A 22761-nucleotide genomic window follows, 5' to 3' on the forward strand; every position below is an offset into this window, starting at 1 on the left:
AAAACAAGCGAATTCGATGAATTGGTATCCCCCGCCGAAAGGGTTTGTGGTGAGGAATGGCAAAAAGATATATCCGGCAAAAAGTTAAGGATGTTAATAAGAAGCAAATAATTTCATTAGTCAAAATCAATTTAACAGAAAACAAATGTTTAATTAAAGAGTACATAATAAATGTATGATACTTTGATCCTGACTAAAGAATTTATTTTGAATGGGATATGCTTACTGTAACAAGGTTAGCTTTTAAAATTAAATGCAGTTAATTGAAATGTGAGCTTGAAGTTTAACTGGAATGAAATATTGTCTTTGAGTGGTTTGGCACCAGGTGTTGCTGTTTTACATGTACATTTGAACTTAAAAGATCAGATGTCCTTAAGAGAACACAGGTAAGATATCTTGAACATGGCTGAGGGCAAGGTTTGTGCAGTCACAACTTAACATGTTGAAGGTTTGAACATTTAAAAAAAAAAAAAGGAATGGAAATATATATTTTTTTAGGGGGTGGGGGTGCAGGGGAACGGGAGAGGAAACAAAATTTCACATGTTGATTATAAATATTGATTGAAAATTAAAAATGAAAAAAAAAAAAGGTAAAAGGGTGGAGTTGGAGGGGGGGGGGGGCAGAGGATGCATGATCAGTGGTGGGCATGACTGGGTGGAGAAGTGAGGTGGGGGAATGGTACAACTTGGAAGGTTTGAAAAAAAATCTAAAATAAGAAATGAAAAAAATTAAAAAAAATTTGGGAGGTGGGGGGGGGGAGGGGGAGGGGGTGTGACCAAGGCAAGTGGGTGACCAGGTGTGGGTGCGCAACTTCACATGTTTATAATAAATGTTCACAGAAAAGAATGAAAGAAATTTAATGAAATTCTGCCAAATGGTAAGTTTGTTATGTACAAATATGTTGATTTTTTGACAATTAAAGGGCAATAACTCTGAAGTTACAAAAATAAATCCGTCCAAAATTGTCTGTGCACAACCACATTATAGTGCTCTAAATTCTGTTAAAGTTTCATAGTTCTAGGTCAAATATATCAAAAGTTATGATGCAGAAATTGGCATATCTATAGATTTATAGTACCCTAAACTTGTAAGGGCCATAACTCTGGTGTTACTTGGGCAATCTGTCTGAAACTTGATGGGCCCCATAACCTCATAGTGGTGAACATGTATATGAAGTTTGTTTGAAAAAAGTCTAAAGTAAGGAATGAATTTTTTTTTTTTTTTTGGGGGGGGGGGGGGGGGGGGGGGGGTCGGGGGGATAGGGGGGGAGGTGTGTGATCAAGGTAAGGGGGTGACCAGGTGTGGGTACACAACTTCACATGTTTACAATAAATGTTCATGGAAAAGAATGAAAGAAATTAAATGAAATTCTACCAAATGGTAAGTTTGTTATGTACAAATATGTGGATTTTTATACAATTAAAGGGCAATAACTCTTAATTTACAAATAAATCCAAATGAAATTGTTTGTACACAACCACATTATGGTGATCTAAATTCTGTTTAAGTTTCATAGTTCTAGGTCAAATATATCAAAAGTTATGATGCAGAAATTGCCATATTTATAGTACCCTATATAGTTAACACTAGAAACTTCTAAGGGCCATAACTCTGGTGTTACTTGGGCAATCTGACTGAAACTTGACGGGCCGCAAGAACTCATTGTGGTGAACATGTATATGAAGTTTTAAATAAATATTCCCAACCATTTCCTAGATATGGCTCCGGACGGACGGAAAGACGGAAGGACGGACGGACGGAAAGACGGACGGAAGGACGGACGGACAACGCCAAAACTATATCCCTCCGACTTTTGTCGGGGGATAATAAGAGGTGCACAAGTTCATATCATGATTAAGACTCATGCAAGGTTTCATGAATCTATATCAATACTATTTGAGCTTGGCCTGTCACAAGGTGAAAATGTGCATTTTTGACTATTTCTGGGGCCATAACTCTAGAAATAGTGCGCGGACCTAGATTAAAAATAGGAGGTGCGCAAGTTTATATCATGATTAAGACTAATGCAAGGTTTCATTAATTTATATCAAATACTTTATGAGCTAGGTGCATCACGAACTTCGGACGGACGCATGGACAAGACCAAATCTATATGTCCCCCACCACTCACAGTTGGCACAAAAGTCAGATTAGCTAATAAATGAAGTCTCTAAATGGCTGTAAAAGCCAAAATAGCAAATTTTGGCCCTTTAAGGAGCCTTAACTCTGGAACCCATGATGGGATCTTGCCAGTTTCCAGTTTTTAAAAGAAACTGAGATATTATGCCAATGCAAGTTGTGTGCAAGTTTGATAAAAATCACTTGCAAAATGTGGTCTCTTTCATGTTCACAAGTCAAAATAGCATAACTCTGGAACCCATGAAGGAATCTAGCCAGTTTTCGAATGGAACAAGATATTATGCCAATACAAGTTGTGTTTGAAAATCAATTGTTAAACACGGTCCCTATCGTTTTCACAAGAAATTGTGGATGGACAGATGACAGACAAAGGGCAATCACAAGAGTTCACCTTGTGCTAAAAATGAGATCAGCTAGTGTATTTCCAAATGTTTACTGCTAATTAATGTAAACTAAAGCACATGATACTATTTCTGCACACTTCTGGTTAGGCAGTTATCACTAATAAAAGTGCTGTAACTTTTTTTTAAGACTGCACCCAGCTGACTGAAAATTTACTGTATATGAAGAGAAAATCAACACAAGTTTTTATCATTGTCTTAATGCTTGAATGCTATAAATGACTTTGGCTTACTTACCTAAGAATACCCAGTTTGAAATGAGCAAATTCTGTAGATTTTTGTACTGTATATAATTCTCTGTTATATGTTGTCGTTTTTCCACCATTTGCAGCACCACAACTTCAACTCCAGTTTTTTCCCTATTTCCAAGCTCACAGTATCCAAATACAACAAAACCAATCTCAATATCTGACTGATAGCAGTGAAGCTGACATTTTCTAAACCAGCAGAGCCGATGCTCTATCTTTATTGAGCGACTGCTATTTGTTGGTAAATCCACATCTTCTCCAATTAACATCACATGGCTACTGGTAATAGCATATGCATTGTTGCTCCCTTTCCTGACTATGGGAAATCCAAGTGTACCTGCCCCCCATCCATGCCTATTTATTGGCATTCCTACCATTTTACAGTTTTCTATATAATGAGTTTCAAAAAGGCACTCTGAATGTGGTCTATCTACCAGTAGTATTTCCTTTGACTCTGAAATCATACAAAAAATAAAAGTAATGTAACTTGTATGAGACTAATTTCCTTGTCTTTTAGGACTGCAATAACCCACAAAATTAAATACAAATTAGAGGTGCTTTTGAGAAAAGCACATGTCTCCCATAACTGACTAATTGTCTGAATAGTAAGTCTGTCTGTGTATACTGTTTGTGGCCTATTGTTATTCACATGTTGGAGTAACCGGTCTAAAATGCTGCGTTGGTAGTGGAAACTGGTCCACAATGCTGTGCGGGTCTACAATGCTGTCTGACAGTAGTGGAGTGGAGTAACCGGTCTACAATGCTGCACAGTAGATGTTGGTAATTATGTTCAATGGCCATAAAGTGTCCTGGCTAGTTATCGAACTTGGCCGAGGTCTTATGGTCAAACACATTTTGTTCAAGTTTGGTGAAGATCGGATGAGAAATGTTTGACTTAAGAATGCAGTTAAGCTTTGTAACACACACACACACAGAGGAGTAAGAAAAGCGCCCACAACTGCAACATTGAAAAATGTCTAGTTTCTCTCGATGGCTTTGATGAATAGGCCCCATTGAAAAATGCCTAGTTTCTCTCTATGGCTGTGATGAATGGATCCAATCAGCAATTCAAGGGCCATAATTTAAAAGTGCCTGGGTGGATTTGGCTAGTTATCGAACTTGGCTGAGGTCTCATGGTCAAACACATTTTGGTCAAGTTTGGTGAAGATCAGATGAGAAATGTTCGGCTTTAGAGTGCAGACAAGCTTTGTGACAGACAGACAGACACACACAGACTGGAGTAAATCAATATGTCTCCCACACCACTGTGTGGTGGGAGACATAATAAATGTATAAAATTCCTATTTTTATCCCCCTCCCCCTCTGCCAATCCCACCTCTCAAACAGCATATAGTAATTGCAATGTCTGTGCTTAGGTCCATCCATTTGTTCATTTGTCCCAAATTTGTGTCCGGTCTGTAATTGTGTTGTCCGTGTTGTTCATGGATTTGTTTTCAAACAGACTTGGCATAAATGATCAGTATGGCATGACAATGTGTCACATGCAAGAACTATACAACTATACATTTACCTGTCTTACTTTTGAATGTCCATTTATTGAATGTCCATTCAGAATTCAAGTCTGGTCTATAACTTTGTCACTGGCAGATGGATTTAAAAAAAAAACAACAACTTAACACTAATGATCAGTATGACATGAATACATGTCGCATGCAAGAACCTTATATCAATTTCCCTTACTTTCTGAATTATCTCCTTTTACTGAATTTCCTGTCCATTCTTTAACTTTGTCATTCATGGATGGATTTTAACAAGAGCTCGTAGAACGCGAAATCCCCCCTTAATGCATTCAGTAATTGCACAAGGAACAGAAACTATTTGGTCACTGTGACCTTGGCCTTTGACCTACTGACCTCATAATCAATAGGGGTCATCTGCTGGTTATGATCAACATCCCTATTAAGTTTTGTGATCCTAAGCCTAAGCCTTCTTGAGTTATCACCAGGAAACCGTTCAACTGTTCTGGATCAGCATGACCTTGACCTTTCACCTTCTGACATCAAAATCAATAGGGATAATCTGCTGGTCATGGCCAACCTCCCTTTCAACTTTAATGATCATAGGCCCAGGCGTTCTTGAGTTATCACCTGTTCCAGGTCACCGTGACCTTAACCTTTGACCAAATTACCTCAAAATCAATAGGGGTCATCTGCTGGCCATGATTAACCTCTCTATCAACTTTCATGATCCTAGGCCCAAGCGTTCATGAGTCATCATTTGTAAACCGTTTAACTGTTCCTGGCCGATGTGACCTTGAACTTTGACCTACTAACCTAAAAATCAATAGGAGTCATCTGCTGGTCACCACCCTATCAATTTTCCTGATCCTAGACCCAAGCATTCTTGAGTTATTGTCCGGAAACCGTTTTACTGTTCCTTGTCACTGTGACCTTGACATTTGACCTACTGATCATAAAAACAATAGGGGTCATCTGCTGGTAATGACCAAACTCCTTTTCAACTTCCATGATCCTAGGCCCAAGCATTCTTGAGTTATCATCCGGAAGCCGTTTAACTGTTCCAGGTCAGTGTTACCTTGATCTTTGACCTACTGAACTCAAAATCAACTGGGGTCATCTACTGGTGATGACCAATCTCCTTATCAAATTTCATGATCCTAGACCCAAGAGTTCTTGAGTTATCATCTGGAAACGAATTGGTCTACATATAGACTGACCTACAGATCGACCGACACACTGACCGACATCTGCAAAACAATATGCCCCTCCTTCTTTGAAGGGGAAGGAGGGGGGGGGGGGGGATAACAAAAATTTTGCTCCAATGTCCAATGATCAGCATGACAATCATGATGATATATCAAGTGCAAGAACCTTTTAGAGTTATATATATTCATTGAAATTTCTTGTTCAGTGCATAACTCTTAAAACTACTGTAGGGAGTATATGCAACTTACACACATATTGATTGAGGAAATTCAGAGAAAGTGCAACAAATGGACCATTACTTTATCATACAATGGGACCCCGTTATAACGCTGTTGTCGGGGTCCAAGGTTCGAGACTCACGGATCTAGCGGGGTTAAATTTATAACGCAGGTTGATCGTATACATATAAGCGGTATATGCAATACCCCACCTACCGGTAATGTATTAGATTTATTTATTTATTTTATTTTGTTGGGTTTAACGTCGCACCGACACAATTTTAGGTCATATGGCGACTTTCCAGCTTTAATGGTGGAGGAAGACCCCAGGTGCCTCTCCGTGCACTATTTCATCACGAGCGGGCACCCGGGTAGAACCACCAACCTTCCGTAAGCCAGCTGGATGGCTTCCTCACGTGAAGAATTCTACGCCCCAAATGAGGTTTCGAACCCACATCGATGAGGGGCAAATGGTTTGAAGTCAACGACTCAAACCACTCGGCCACGGAGGCCCCGGTAATGTATTAGATGTATTTTGAACGCTGTTTTATGTTACATAAGAAATTCTAATCGTATAATCGGGACATTTATTTACCTTAAATGCTACTGAAAAATACATTAAAAGAATTATAACGTTGTGTAAGCTTCTCATTTTGTTGTGATTCTAAAAGAAAGTTGGAATTGTGTATCCCGGAAGTAAACATATAACGCTGTGTGAGAAGTGCACGGACGTGAAAATTACATATGCAATGGGAGTTTATGTAACTAAAAGAGAAAAAACGAGGACAGTCTTAAAAAAAAAAATTTAATGTTGAATACATGAAGAAAATCGATAAATAAGATAGAAAATTGTAAAATCACCGTCGTTAATATACGATATCTCAATACCCTTACAGAAGAAAAAGGCCTGCCGGGTACTCTTGCTATGTACATACAACGTATTTGACGCGTACATGATGTGTACTGAAATCAAGGGCTTTAAATAGTTTGCAGGATATACACCGCACATACACCGATAGTACGTTTGTAGTACACTTTTGACATGCAAATGAGCTCTGCCGCGTACTACTTGCTGCGTACATGCTGTGGACTACATAGTACACAGGATGTACGCTGGAGGAATCTAATACGCGGGAAGTACACCGGAGAAATAGTACGTAGCATGTACGCGGCACATACACTTTTCACATGCAAATGAGCCTGCGGTGTACTACCCCTGCGGCGTACATGCTGTGTACTCCTGCGGCATACATGCTGTGTACTCCTGCTGCATACATGCTGTATACTCCTGTGGCGTACATGCTATGTATTCTTGTGGCAAAACTGCTGAGAACAGGTTTTACTGTGCATGTGCAGCCTTTTCTAAATCAAACAAAATTCATAATGCTCAAAAATACCATATTTAGTTTAAAATTAACAGTTTTAAATAGTGACCTAAAATGCACAATAATTCGACTTTGGACATTCAGTAACAAGTGCACTTAAAGCATATGGCAAATCTGCGATAAATGCTGAGGAGCATGGGTAAGACACAGTTCACTGCTCAATTTTTCATTATAATTGCATATACAGGTGTTACTTTACATTGCATGCAAGGTGCAGCTCAGAAATCACTTAGATGTAATCTTCACAAATGAACATTGCAAATAGTTTGGCAAATTTTCATTGTTCAGAATAATCTGAACTATTCTATGCTATTAAGATAAAAGTTACTCGGAAATCAATTTCTTGCTTCCAAAAAAAAATGTACAAATCCTTCCTGCATGATGTATACTTCAGACTTTTACCTAAAAAAATTCTAAGTATAAACACCAAAAGAAAATGAACAAGTCTCTCCTGCGTATATGAAGTGTACTTCAGACTTTAACTTATAAAAAAAACTTTCCGCATATATGAAGTGTACTGCACAAATTTCACAGTATCTGCGGTGTACATGCAGTGTACTATTTTCTTGTACAAGTCCCTCCTGCGTACATGCAGTGTACTCTGTGCTGCGTACTTGAAGTGTACTAGTAACCTCCTGCGTACATGCTGTGTACTCTTCGAAATAGTATACGGCATGTACGCGGCATGCGGTGTATGTAAAATGTACTCCTCTGGCATACTACTGTGTTTGCGGCATATACACAGCAAATACGCAGCATGTACGCCACAGAGGCTTGCTTCTGTAAGGGTATGGCTTTCAGTGCGTCGAATCTTCGTTAATTCCGATGAACTGAATGTGATGATTACGAAAAACGGCTGCATTTTATTACAAAACTGGGCCTGTTGTTTGATTTTTTATTCACTCAAATGCTCATGCCAACCACTTAATTGGTGCAAACATAAACGGTTTGATAGTTGAATGACCAATGTTACACGCTTGTTATGCAAACAATCTAATTTTGACACAGTACTGATTGCCTAATAGTCACATGTCTACAATCATGTATTCAAACTTTAACAAAGGCGATACGCACACAAGTAAGCTAGCAGACAATTATTGATTTTTGTCATAGTTGTCATGGCAAAGGTGTTAATGTACACAGGTACATGTAGTTTTAACGCTGGTTATGATCAAATTAAATAACATCCGCGGACTGGTTTAATTTTTTTTTTACCCCCGAAAATTCGGGAGCCAAGAGCATACCGCGTTATGACAAATACCGCGGTATATCGAGTAGCATTATAACGGGTTTAGAGTGTACTTATTTTGTTACTTATTTCCCTTTATTGTTTTTTTATATGCGTCTTTGTTGAACTGCCTATTGTATCAATAGATAAAGAACACTTATGGACATAGATTAAATATGAATAATGTCTCAGACTTAAACACTGGTGAGACATACCGGGATATCAAATGGTAAAAGCTAAGTATACTCTGGGCAAGAAATGTTGCTACAGTATACTAATACTGAATAATCAAAGTGCAATTACGCAGTGAAAAATCATCCAACTGAAAAAAGGAAGAAAATATGCACATCTCCTCTTGGGAGTGAAGCTTCCTATGAATTCAAATGGCAATAACTCACACAAACGAAGCAGCAAATATATGCTGCTCCTTCGGGAACATAAAAATTGCATTATTATATTTTGCTTTGAGAAAAGTTAGTAACATACCAATCATTTCCATCCCCATTGATGTCAAATATATGTTGAATCTTTCCTTGTCTTTTTCCATTCTTGAAAGCCGTTTAAATTTTTGCTTCAGCCCCTTTCCTCCTAAAGATAAGGCAATTTCAAGCAATGGTTCAAATTCTGGCAATAATAATGCACATAACTTGTTTTTCTCCCTATCTTCTGTGGGTAGATTACCATTCTCCTCTAGTTTTCTAACAATAATGTCCAGCTGCTTTAACAACTCATTCATATCTGGAAAGCGCACTTCATTCTCGTTTCTGCCAATATTCTCTTGTGTGTGACATGGCATGGAAAGCAATGCCCATAATGTTTCAAAGTCCCCTACCACCTCAAGAAGTTTTGTTAAGTCATCCAGTTTCAGGGTCTCTAAAAATAGAAGAAAACAAGGCAGTCTGAAAGACAGCTAAATCCCCCGCCACTGCTATGGATAGTGAAAGGGTAAACCTTTGATTTTAGCTGTGACCTTGACCTTAAACTGACATGGCTGACTCATGAATTCTGCACAACGTCTTGATGAGGTGATCATTTGACCAAAGTTTCATGAAAATCCTTCAAGGGGTTTAGGAGATACAGAGCTGAAACCTTTGACCTTCAGTTGTGACCTTGACCTTGAGTTGACATGGCTGACTCATGAGTTCTTGATGAGGTGATCATTTGACCAAAGTTTGATGAACATCCTTCAAGGGGTTAAGGAGATACAGAGTGGACACCAAATGGAAGGCTCAAACCTTCGACCCTTAGTTGTGACCTTGACCTTGAGCTGGCATGGTTGACTCATAATTTCTGCACATCGTTCTGATGAGGTAATCATTTGACCCAAGTTTTATAAAATTCCTTCTAGGGGTTTAGGAGATATAGAGCAGACACGAAATGGAAGGCTCAAAACTTTGACCTTCAGTTGTGACCTTGACCTTGAGCCGACATGGCTGACTCATAAGTTCTGCACATCGCCTTGATGAGGTGATTGTTTGACCCAAGTTTGATGAAAATCCTTCAAGGGGTTTAGGAGATATAGAGCGGACACAAAATGGAAGGCTCAAACCTTTGACCCTAAGTTGTGACCTTGACCCTGAGCCGGCATGGCTGACTCATGGGTTCTGCACATCGTCTTGATGAGGTGATCATTTGACCCAAGTTTTATAAAATTCCTTCAAGGGGTTTAAGAGATATAGAGCGGACACAAAATGGAAGGCTCAAACCTTTGACCTTGTTTGTTTGTTTTGGGTTTAACGCCATTTTTCAACAGTATTTCAGTTATGTAACGGCGGGTTGAGTTGTGACCTTGACCTTGAGCCGGCATGGATGACTCATGGGTTCTGCACATCGTCTTGATGAGGTGATCATTTGATACAAGTTTTATAAAATTCCTTCAAGGGGTTAAGGAGATATAGAGCGGACACAAAATGGCAGGCTCAAACTTTTGACCTTGAGTTGTGACCTTGACCTTGAACCGACAAGGCTGACTCATGGGTTCTGCACATCGTCTTGATGAGGTGATCATTTGACCCAAGTTTCATGAAAATCCTTCAAGGGGTTTAGGAGATATGGAGCGGACACGATTTTGTTACGGACGGAAGGACGGATGGAAGGAAGGACGGACGGAAGGACGGATGCAGACCATTCCTATAATCCCTCCGCCACGGCGGGGGATTAATAAAACTTGAGTGCTTCAGCAAAAAACAAGAGGCTGCATTCAATAAGGGTTTACGACCATTCATCGAAAGATAAATAAAAGAATAAGACAATTAGTCAAATGGACAAACTAAAGAATGGAAGAATTGTCGAATACGACAAATGGTCGAAACATATTCATACGACACTTCGCCGAATAATTGTTTGTGATATTTTTGACGTTGTGTCGCACTGGTCTGCATCCTGATCTTTGGCCTATTTGATTACCTAAAACACGGTTCAAGAATAAGTTACGCGCGATTTGACCAATTAACTAGGTGAGCGAAAATCAGAATTACTCTGCGAGCTATATTGTACAGTTATAATACATTGTAAATAATTGTCGATTTTGCAAGGTTTTAAAATCATTTCTCTTGTGATATAGTACATGGCTAGTTGAAAGTGAAATAAAATGGAGAAAAATGTAAGTTATTTTACAAGTTCAAGGGGAGCCAAGAAATTGACTTTGGATGGCTATGTTTATGGGAAGTACAAAAGTGATCAAAAAAGTTGAAAAACTTACTGGAAATGTCAAAATAGAACATGCAAGGGACGTTTAATCACCGGATCTGACGATAGAGTTTTGACTTTCTTCGAGGTGTTGCTTACAACTTCCGTTATTAGAAATACATGTAGCACCATCAATGTGCTCTGATAGACATTCCACGGTGTAAAGGAATATACAACTGTATGACCTCTTTTGACAAGTTCGATTGACTTATAGATTTATACTGATAATAAATCAAATACAGTCTGTTTTGTTTTCTTACTTTCGTTCTTAACTCATTCTTTGCCTTTGATGTTTTGGACAGGTAATTTCGACAAGTTTTCGAAAACTTTTCGACGAAATTCGACACTTATATCATTTCTATCAAATATCCATTCTACCACTTGTTGTATTCGATCAGATGTCCATTCTACCAATTGTCTTATTCTATCATATGTCTTTCGACGTAATGTCGTGCACCGGTTCAATAAACGCTTGATGCCCCCAGTGGCATCCTTGTCGATAAATTTTGCACCTAAGTCCAAAACGAGGTCAAGGTCAAACTGAGGTCACGTGATGTTTGAAGATGAGGAATGGTCACAGTTTACATCTGTATTAGTATCAATTCATTCTTGTATTGATCAGTAGATGCTGGGGGCATAAAAAGCAAAACAAGGACTCATATTGGTCTGACCTTTGCATAGAAGATGTAACATGAGTGTCTTTTCATACTGAATTTATAAAACAAGTTGAATAAATTCGATGTGGAAAATCACATATGTAATATTCTTTTTATTATTTTTAGAAAATTTTTGAAGATTTTGCTATGTAAAATCAAGTGACCCCTGGGGCAGGGTCATGATTTGAACAAATTTTGTAGAGGTCCACTAGGCAATGCTACATGTGAAATATCTAAGTTCTAGGCCTTCTGGTTTATTTTTAGAAATTTTTTTGAAGATTTTCCAATGTAAAATAAAGTGACCCATAGGGCGGGGTCAATTTTGACCCCTGGGATTACGATTTGATCAACTTTTGTAGAGGTCCACCAGGCAATGCTACATGTCAAATATCTAAGCTCTAGGTCTTCTGGTTTTATTTTTAGAAAATTTTTGAAGATTTTCCTATGTAAAATCAAGTGACCCCTGGGGCAAGGTCATGTTGACCCGAGTGGTCATGATTTGAACAAATTAGGCAATGCTACATGTAAGATATCTAAGTTCTTTCTAGGCCTTCTGGTTTACTTTTATAAAATTTTTGAAGATTTTCCTATGTAAAATAAAGTGACTCCTAGGGCGGGGTCAATTTTGACCCAGGGGGTCACGATTTGAACAAATTTTGTAGAGGTCCACTAGGCAATGCTACATGTGAAATATCTAAGCTCTAGGTATTCTGATTTATTTTTAGATTTTTTTTAAAGATTTTCCTATGTAAAATCAAGTGACCCCTGGGACGGGGTATATTTTGACCCCGGGGTCATGATTTGAACAACTTTATTAGAGGTCCACTAGGCAATGCTACATGTCAAATATCTAAGCTCTAGGCTTCTAGTTTTTGAGAAGAAGATTTTTTAAGATTTTCCTATGTAAAATCAAGTGACCCCTGGGGCGGGGTCAATTTTGACCCCGGGGTCATGATTTGAACAAACTTGGTAGAGGTCCACTAGGCAATGCTTCACACCAAATATCTAAGCTCTAGGGCTTCTGGTTTTTGAGAAGAAGATCTTTAAAGTTTTTTTCCTTTCGGTTGCCATGGCAACCAGAGTTCTGTATGGAATTCAATTCTTTGAACAATTTTGAAAGGGGGCCACCCAAGGACCATCCCTGTGAAGTTTGGTGTAATTCTATCCAGTGGTTTTCAAGAAGAAGATTTTTTTAGAAATTGTTGACGGACGACGGACATCAAGCGGTCACCTGAGTAATATGAGCTACATGTTTCAAATGTCAAACTGATGATTTTTAGAAATTTTTTGGAAGATTTTCCGATGTACAATTAAATAACCCCTGGGGCGGGGCAAATTTTACCCCGGGGGTCATGATTTGAACAAAGTTTGTAGAAGTCTACTAGGCAATGTTACATATCAAATATCTAAGATCTAGGCCTTCTGGTTTATCTTTAGCAAATTTATGAAGACTTCCCTATGTACAATCAAGTGAACCCTGGGGCTGGGTCAATTTGACCCTAGGGGTCAAGATTTGAACAAATTTTGTAGAGGTACACTACGCAATGCTGCATGTCAAATATCTAAGATCTAGGCTTTCTGGTTTATTTTAAGAAAATTTTGAAGATTTTTCTATCTACAATCAAGTAAACCCATGGGGCATTGTCAATTTGACCCTGGGAGTCATGATTTGAATAAATTTTGTAGAAGTCTATTAGGCAATGCTACATGTCAAATATCTAAGATCTAGGCCTTCTGGTTTATTTTTAGAAATTGTTTGAAGATTTTCCTATGTAAAATCAAGTGACCCCAGGGGCGGGGTCAATTTTGACCCCGGGGGTCATGATTTGAACAAATTTTCTAGAGGTCCATTAGGCAATGCTACATGTCAAATATATAAGCTCTAGGCCTTTTGGTTTATTTTTAGAAATTTTTTGAAGATTTTCCTATGTAAAATCAAGTGACCCCTAGGGCGTCATCAGGTTATAAAAATAAAACAGTCTAGGAAATATGATCAGAAGGCATTTTTTCCTATTTAACTCATAAGGCAATGCTACATACCAAATATCAATGGCCTAGGTCTTGTGGTTTCAGACAAGAAAATTTTTAACGTTTTTTTCCTATATAAGTCTATATAAAACTTAGGACCCCTGGAATGGGGCCTCTTTTCACCCGCGGGGCATAACTTGAACAATCTTTATAGAGGACTATTAGATGATGTCACATGGCAAATATTGAGGCTCTATGCCTTGTGGTTTCAGACAAGAAGATTTTCAACGTATTCACTATATAAGTCTATGTAAGCCAGGCGCGTAGCTACCTATACACAAAAAACGCAGTTGAGTACACATGGTCCTCAAAAATTAAAAACACAAACAATCTAAAAATGCAATAAAAACTGAAGGGGGAGGGGGTATCAGGCATTGTTTGAAGGAAAACTAACTAACAACAAACATTTCCGTAATTTGAACCTTTTGTATTTTATTTGAGGAAGCCCCGATGATTTGCAAAGTTGCAATTATTTCCAATAAATACAACTCATGACGTGAAAGTCAACATTCCTAATTTAAAAAAAAAAATCATTTAATTGCTACCAATATAGTTCTCAGTACATTTAATAAACATGTAAATTGTTATCATTATCTTTGGACATTAGGAAATATAAAATTTTCAACCACATGACACGTGATGTTCTGTCTCATGAAACGATGTCGTGTGTGTATTAAAATTATCAATGCATATTTGAATATTCAAAAATCTCCAGTGTTTCAGTCACGTACTAGATCATCAGGATTCAATTTATTTTGAATTTGCAAGAATATTTCTAATGAAAACCATTAACACTCGCGCTAGTAACTACTGTAGCATAATTTTTGGCTATTTGCGACTTTGAAAAAACTAGGGTTTCATCGGATTAGATAGTGATAAAATCTGCTAGCCTTATTTCATTGTTCATTTTGTATCAAACGTTATCTTATACATTGTTCTAAATTCCCTGAAAAATGTATTCAGTTCTTTTTGGTAGGTTTAAAGTTATTGCGGAAAGGCTACCGGTAGCGTAAGTAAAGTTAGGTGATACGAGGTTAATTTACGACATACATTCTACAGGACGGTTGATTTTATTTAACATGAAATGATATTTTATTTTGGTAAAATATTTCAAAGGATTCAAAATTTTACGCTGTTTTTCCAAATCTAAAAAGAAATAGCAGTAAAGAGAGCCTTTTGGTTTACACCTAAAGTTCAATGTTAATGTTTAATAGTTAATGACAAATGCATTTAAAACCATTTTGATGAAAAATATTCGCTGATTTGATCAGCATTTAAGGCAAAGTTCCTTACTTTTACACATTTTGTGTCATCTTGTGACTTTCATTTTTGTAGTGTGTGTTTTACTTATAATGCATACAATTCTATATAAGTGGGGCGTTTTGAAAGCGGTTCAGTGTATTAACTGGAAACATAATAATCTCGTTGAAATATTTAATCAAACACTGTTGCCACCTGATTTTCCATAGGTGGGAGGGCGCCATTGAGACAGACATTCCATTCAGCTTGCCAGATACCATTATTCAAAGCAGCACTGCAAGACCTATATCCTCTAATTGTATTGTACTCTGTGTTAGTATTCCAGTATCAACGATCGTTCAGTATATTGAGACGAGTAAAGACATTGAACACAATGACCACTGACACGCTGTCGGGACTTGGGCTGTTAATCGTTTACCGGAAAATGTACTGAACAGCGAGTCTGTTCTAGATAACTTCACTAGAAGGAAGAGTAGGAAATTGGCGCTTATTTTTTGAATGAACTGAACTATATTTTACATCCGTCAATTCTACCATCAGAATAATATGCACATAATAATTTTACACGACTTTATACAAATTAAAGTTATACTACTAAATTTAAGTTAACATTATTAACCAGGCCGAAATATCATTTTTTGGTGAAATTAATTTTTAAAAAATCATTATTGTTGGAGAAACGTAATTAGGAAGACATCGCGGAAGTGAGCATTTAAATGTTTTCTCTGCATTTTTTGAAACGAAAAAGATTTAAATGACAATTTTCACTTGTAATGTCAAAAACTCCACTTTGGAAAATAAGCACATGTATTTAACACGTTTTACTGACTCTATTTCTTGTGAAAATACTCCCAGATTGCACCAAAAACGTTCTAGCAAACGAAAAACCCCTAGAATGCTTGCGTACACATTTTCTAATGCCTAGCTACGCCCCTGTAAACCATATGATCCCCAGGGCGGGGCCATATTTGACCCCAAATGAATAATTTGAACAACCTTGTTTAAGGACCACAAGATGATACTATATATCAAATATAAAAGCCCTATGGGCTGTGATTTTGAAAAAGAAATTTTTTAAAATTTTTCCTTTTGGTTGCTATGGCAACCAGAGTTCTATATGGAATTCAATTCTTAAACAATTTTTAAAGAAGATCATCCAAGGAACATCCCTGTAAAGTTTCATCAAAATTGACCTGATGGTTTAGGAGGAGATGCTGTTCAAAGGAAAATCTGGAAGGATGCCGGATGGTGAGCGATCACAATAGCTCATCCTGATCCTTTGGCTCAGGTGAGCTCAAATAATAAAAAATCATTTTCCTGAAAATATGCATTTACCCATTTTATGTTGATGACAAACACCAAGTTTTATTTGAATTCGATGGAAACTCGAGGGGTTATGTACACACAAAATTGTGATGGACAGGCATACAGTTTATGTCTCCCCTGACTTCTACATCTTTTATTTATTGACCCTAAAACAATAGGAATCCTCAGTTTAGTCATCATATAGTTTGAAAGCTGTAGCTGTAATAGTTCCTTAAAGTGTGTAAAAGGAAAAAGATGATGGACAGATGGATACTGCCATAACATAATAATCATTTTTTTCAAAACCAGCCTAAAATGGGGACATAAAATTTACTCTCCTTTCATTCTTTCATTCATGTATAATTTTAAAAACATCAACTCACCAGTTTGTTTGAGCCTGACAATTAAACATGCCCAATGGACTTCCTTTGATACAATCCTTCGTATTCTATCAATCAAATCTTTCATTATCACTGTAAATGACTGTTTTCTTTGTATCATATCCTGAACAATGTATGTGATGGTGACCTGTTTTGCATTTTTGTCATCTAATCCAAGCATCTCCTTCTTATCAGCTGTTGGCATAAGCAATGCAAGGTATTGCCAGTCCCCACCACAGACATCATTCAATTCATCTAATTGTTTAGTTTCTTCTATTTCTGAATTACAATAGGCAACATCATTACCAGAAATAATAAACAGAGCCTAACAGATGTAAAACTCTAGCACTTTTTATCTGTTTTTTTCACTTTTAATTAATAAATGTCATAAATGTTAAAATTCATCACATTTTGAAAAAAAGATGGTCGTGATGACCCTGGATCGCTCACCTGAGTAATATGAGCTACATGTTTCAAATGTCAAACTGATGCTAAAATATTAAGAAAGTAAGTAGGTCACATTCATGGTCAATGAAATTCAGTTTTACGATCGATGTGCAAAAGTGTGTATGTCATCCAAATTTAAAGGCTGTATCTTAAAAAACAAGAAAGTAGGTCAGTAGGTCAAGTTCACAGTCAAGTGGCATCATATTACTTCACATCATCAGGTAATTATAATTTAACAGTCTTGGAAATAGGATCAGATAATTATTTAAGTATTTTTTCCCATATAACTCATAATAACTAAGTGACCCCGGGCTTGGGCCACTTTTAACCCCTTGGGCATAATTTGAACAATTTGGTAGAGGACTACTAGGCAATTCATCATACCAAATATAAAATGCCCCTGGTTGTGTGGTTTTAGACAAGAAGATTTTTGAAGCTTTTTTTCCTATGTAAGTCTATATTAGAAGTCCCTAAAAGTTTCACACAAGAAGATTCTATAAATTTCTACTATAAACATATAGGGAAAAGTGACCATGCACACTGGCAGCCATGTTTTGAGACAAATCAGAATCATTTGAATAATCTTGGTACGGGGTCACACAAGAACCACTTGTGCAAAATTATATTAAAATCGGGCCAGTAGTTTCACAAAAGAATTTTTTTTTTAATTTCCACTAAATACTAAACACAAATAGGGAAAAGTGATGTTGCTGCCCCTAGTGACCATGTTTTTGGACAAATTTGAACAATCTTGGTAGAGGGTGACATAATGACCATTTGTGTGAAATTATTTCAAAATTGGACCATCAGTTTAGGAGGAGATGTCATTTGAAAATTTTTACTATTATTAGCTCTGGCGCTATGTGCAACCAAGCAGTACCACTGGAATAAATTTGGTAGAGGACCATCTTAGGAACATACAGGCCAAGTTTCATCAAAATTCATTCAGTAGTTTTGGAGAAGATGTCTTTTAAATACAACTTTTGACGACAGAGGACAGATGCCGGATGGTGTGCGATCACAACAGCTCACCCTGAGCGCTTTGTGCTCAGGTGAGCTGAATATGATAAGTGATTTCACAATAAATGAATTATGTAATAATTCTTTTTGGTTAATAAAGTTAAGTTTCAGACTTACGGAGAACATTTTGTGATGCTGAAGCGTTGTTAACACCTGGAAGAACAGGAGTGACCTTATGCTGTAAAATAAAAAATAGAACTCATTCAACTATTTACATGCGCAACAAAAGTGAAACTTTCAGGCAAGGCAAATTTTAAGGTCAAGAGCATGATATGAAAAACACTACACAATGATATAGGCCAAGGTATTACAGTTTACATTAAAGAAATTTTAGTGTATCCTACATAAGTACAAAAACAAGAGGGTCTTTGACCCTAAAGCGCTCACATGTTTACAAGGCTTTGAGTGTGTTTAACATAATAGTACAAGTACAGAGCAGTCAAACCCTTATAACACAATCATGCAAAATATCAAAGCTCTAGAATAAATGATTTCTGAAGTCTGACTGCTGCAAACCTATTTTAACTTAAAAGCCTAATAAGTTCAATGAACCAGAACCATTTGAACAATTTTGAAAGAGAGATACCCAGAGATCATTTGTGTAATGTTTCATTAAAATCTACTCATTGCTTTTTAAAGGAAATGTTGTAGGTCACAGAAGGACAATTTGTGTGAAATTATTTCAAATCGGGCAAACAGTTTTATTCAAGAAGATTTTCTGCAAGTTTCCAATATACATATAGGGAAAAGTGACCAGGCCCCCTGGCAGCAATGTTATTTTACCAATCGAAATAATATGAACAATCTTGGTAGAGGGTCACACAAGGACCATTTGTGTAAAATTATTTTAAATGCCCCCTGGCAGGCATGTTTTTTGATGAATCAAAATAATTTGAAAATTTTGGTAGAGCGTCATACAAGGACCATTTGTGTAAAATTAATTAAAAATCAGGGTAGCTGCTTTGAAATCTTTTTAATTTCCACTATATACATACAGGGAAAAGTGACCATGCATGCTGGCAGCTTTGTGTATTGACAAACTGGTATATCTTAGTCTTGTAGAGGGTGACATAAGGACCATTTGTGTGAAATTATTTCAAAAAAGGACCATCGGTTTAGGAGATGTCCTTAGATGATTTTTTCTTATTTTTAGCATTGGCAGTCCCTACGTGCAACCATGCGGAACTGTTTGAACAACTTTGTTAGAGGATCATCCAAGAAACATTCATGCCAAGTTTTAACAAAATCCATTTAGTGGTTTTTGAGGAGATGTCGTTTTAATACAATAATTATTGTTGATGATGGATGGTCAGCATGATCATAATAGCTCACCTTTTTGCTCAAGTGAGCTAAAAAAATCTGGGTGGCACCAATTTCAACATCAGGTGCATGAATGAATGATATAAACCACATAGCAATCATCAAAGTTCTCTGCCTTGTGGTTTTGAAGAGGAAGATTTTTTTTACATTTTTATTTTTGTTGCCTTGACAACAGAGTTTTGCATGGAATGAAATGTTTTGAACAACTTTGGTAGAAGATCATCCAAGGAATACCCGGGCAAAGTTTTATCAACTTCCATCAAATGCTTCCAGAGATAACTATGTAAGACAAGAAGGCCATGAAGGCCCTGTACTGCTCACGTGACCTATTGACCTAAAGATCATCAAGATCATCAATCTGACCAAGTTTCATTAAGATATGATCATAAATGTAGTCTCTAAAGTGTTAACTAGCTTTTCCTTTGATTTAGCCTGGTGACCTAGTTTTTGACCCTACACGACCCAGATTCAAACTTGACCTAAAGATCATCAAGATTAACATTCTGATTATGTTTCATGAAGATACAGTCATAAATGTGGCCTAGCAAGCTTTTCCTTTGATTTGACCTAGTGACATAGTTTTTCCTTTGATTTGACCTAGTGACATAGTTTTTGACCCCATCTGACCGAGATTTAAACAAGACCTATAGATCATCAAGATTAACATTCTGAACAAGTTTCATTAAGATATGGTCATAAATGTGGCCACTACAGTGTTAACAAGCTTTTCCTTTGATTTGACCTGGTGACCTAGTTTTTGAACCAAGATGACCCAATATCAAAATCGTTCAAGATTTTATTGAGGTAACATTCTGACCAAATTTCATTAAGATTGGGCCAAAATTGTGACCTCTAGAGTGTTAACAAGCTTTTCCTTTTATTTAACCTGGTGACCTAGTTTTTGACCCCAACTGACCCAGATTTGAAAACAATCTATGGATCATCAAGATAAACATTCTGACCAAGTTTCATTAAGATATGGTCATAAATGTGTCCTCTAGTGTTAACTAGCTTTTCCTTTGATTTGACCTTGTGACCTAGTTTTTAACCCTACATGACCCAGATTCAAACTGGACTTTGAGATCATCAAGATTAACATTCTGAATAAGTTTCATTAAGATATATCATAAATGTGACCTCTAGAGTGTTAACAAGCTTTTCCTTTGATTTGACCTGGTGACCTAGTTTTTGACCCCAGATGACCCAATATCAAACTTGTCCAAGATTTTCTTAAGGGTAACGTTCTGACAAAGTTCTATTAAGATGAGTGTTAACAAGCTTTTCCTTTGATTTGACCTGGTGACCTACTTTTTGATCCCAGATACATTGTAACAATTACCCAATATCGAATTAATCCAAGATTTTATTAAGGGTAACATTCTGACCAAGTTTCATTTAGACTGGGCCAAAATTGTGACCTCTACAGTGTTAACACTCAAGTTATTGACGACAGACAGACAGACAGACTATGACGGACACAGGGCGATCACATCGTTACCACTAGTGCGCAGGTGGCTGAGGGACGGATATTTCTATCTGATTCATAAACACAAAAGTGATATTCTTCTTGCGTATCATATAAATAATAATGAGCTTTTTATTCTAACAGATAATTTTACTTGCATGCCATATTTTACAAATGATAAAATAAACTAAACTTTTTAGGTCTCATTCTTATACAAAGTGTGGGAAATTTACTTTGTAAACAGAAGTGACAACATGTCGTTTCAGTGAATAACAAAGTTCCACTTTAGTTTTATCTTTTGTAGAGTAATGAAATGTTCTTACCATAAAATAACGTATTTTGAATCGAGAAATGTAATATAAGGAACGGAGAGTAACTATCAAGGTACCTGATTTTTTCATATAAACAATATATAACCAATGTATGGATCGTTAGTTGTCATTAACAGCATAAGAGGCATCTGACATGGGAAGTACCAGATTGGTTTTGCTGGCATAGGTTATATCACCGAAAATGCCAGTCCGGTGTGCAAGAATAAGAAAAGTGGGCAAATATAAAAGGATATTGTCATGTACACTGGGACCCCGTTATAAAGCTGTCGTAGGGGTCCAAGGTTCGAGACCCGCAGATCAAGTGGGGTTAAATTTATAACGCGGGTTGATCGTATAAGCGGTATATGCAATACCCCACCTACTGGTAATGTATTAGACTTATTTTGAACGCTGTTTCATGTTACATAAAAAATTCTAATTGTATAAACGGGACATTTATTCACCTTAATTGCTACTGAAAAATACATTAAAAAAATTATAACGCTGTGTCAGCTTCTCATTTCGCCGTGATTCTAAAAGAAAGTTGGAACTGTGTATCCCGGAAGTAAACATATAACGCTGTGTGAGGAGTGCGCGGTTGTGAAAATTACATATGCAATGGGAGTTTATGTAACTAAAACAGAAAAAACGCGGACAGTCTTAAAAAATTTAATGTTGAATACATGAAGAAAATCGATAAATAAGATAGAAAACTGTAAAATCACCGTCGTTAAAATATGATATCTCAATATGGCTTTCAGTGCACCGAATCTTCGTTAATTCCGATGAACTGAATGTGATGATTACGAAAAACGGCTGCATTTTATTACAAAACTGGGCCTGTTGTTTGATTTTTTATTCACTCAAATGCTCATGTCAACCACTTAATTGGTGCAAACATAAACGGTTTGATAGTTGAATGACCAATGTTACACGCTTGTTATGCAAACAATCTAATTTTGACACAGTACTGATTGCCTAATAGTCACATGTCTACAATCATGTATTCAAACTTTAACAAAGGCGATACGCAAACAAGTAAGCTAGCATACAATTATTGATTTTTGTCACAGTTGTCATGGCAAAGGTGTTAATGTAAACAGGTACATGTAGTTTTAACGCTGGTTATGATCAAATTAAATAACATCCGCAGACTGTTTATTTTTGCTTTGTTTTTTTATCCCCGAATATTCGGGAGCCAAGAGCATACCGCGTTATAACAAAATACCGCGGTTTTTGAGTAGCGTTATAACAGGTTTCGAGTGTACTTGATTTTTTTGCTAGACTGATGTGAAAACTTTAGACCTCAAGCAAGTTTTCATGCTGGGAGCCGATGTAAAAATCACAAGATATTTTCAAAACTAGATAATCTTCTAGTGATTCTTCTCACAGATAAACATAATTATTGTCTGTTATATAATCAAATAAAATATATTGGTATTGTGTTTATTTTTTATATATTACTTATGACTAAAAAGATTGACATTTCAAACTGATAATTGAAATTTTATCGCATTTCCACAAATTTAAAATAATATTTTATCTTTAGAAAGTTATTAAAGTTGATGTTATTA

General features: G+C 36.7%; 1 protein-coding gene across 1 annotated transcript in view; it reads right to left on the reverse strand.

Moving 5' to 3' along the window:
• Window positions 1-2778: 2778 nt before the first annotated feature.
• Window positions 2779-22761, reverse strand: part of LOC128553452 (uncharacterized) — a gene marked incomplete at its 3' end in the record, with an annotated part of 29900 nt that continues 9917 nt past the window's right edge. Inside the window, exons 6-9 of the mRNA XM_053534602.1 lie at window positions 18209-18269; window positions 16628-16903; window positions 8794-9180; window positions 2779-3243 (exon numbers count right to left, since the gene is read on the reverse strand). Of these exons, the coding sequence (XP_053390577.1) occupies window positions 2779-3243; window positions 8794-9180; window positions 16628-16903; window positions 18209-18269 (1189 nt within the window). The remainder of the gene's footprint in view (window positions 3244-8793; window positions 9181-16627; window positions 16904-18208; window positions 18270-22761) is intronic.

The sequence above is a fragment of the Mercenaria mercenaria genome, unplaced genomic scaffold, assembly GCF_021730395.1.
Source record: "Mercenaria mercenaria strain notata unplaced genomic scaffold, MADL_Memer_1 contig_3839, whole genome shotgun sequence".
In the NCBI taxonomy this organism is placed as follows: Eukaryota; Metazoa; Mollusca; class Bivalvia; order Venerida; family Veneridae; genus Mercenaria; species Mercenaria mercenaria.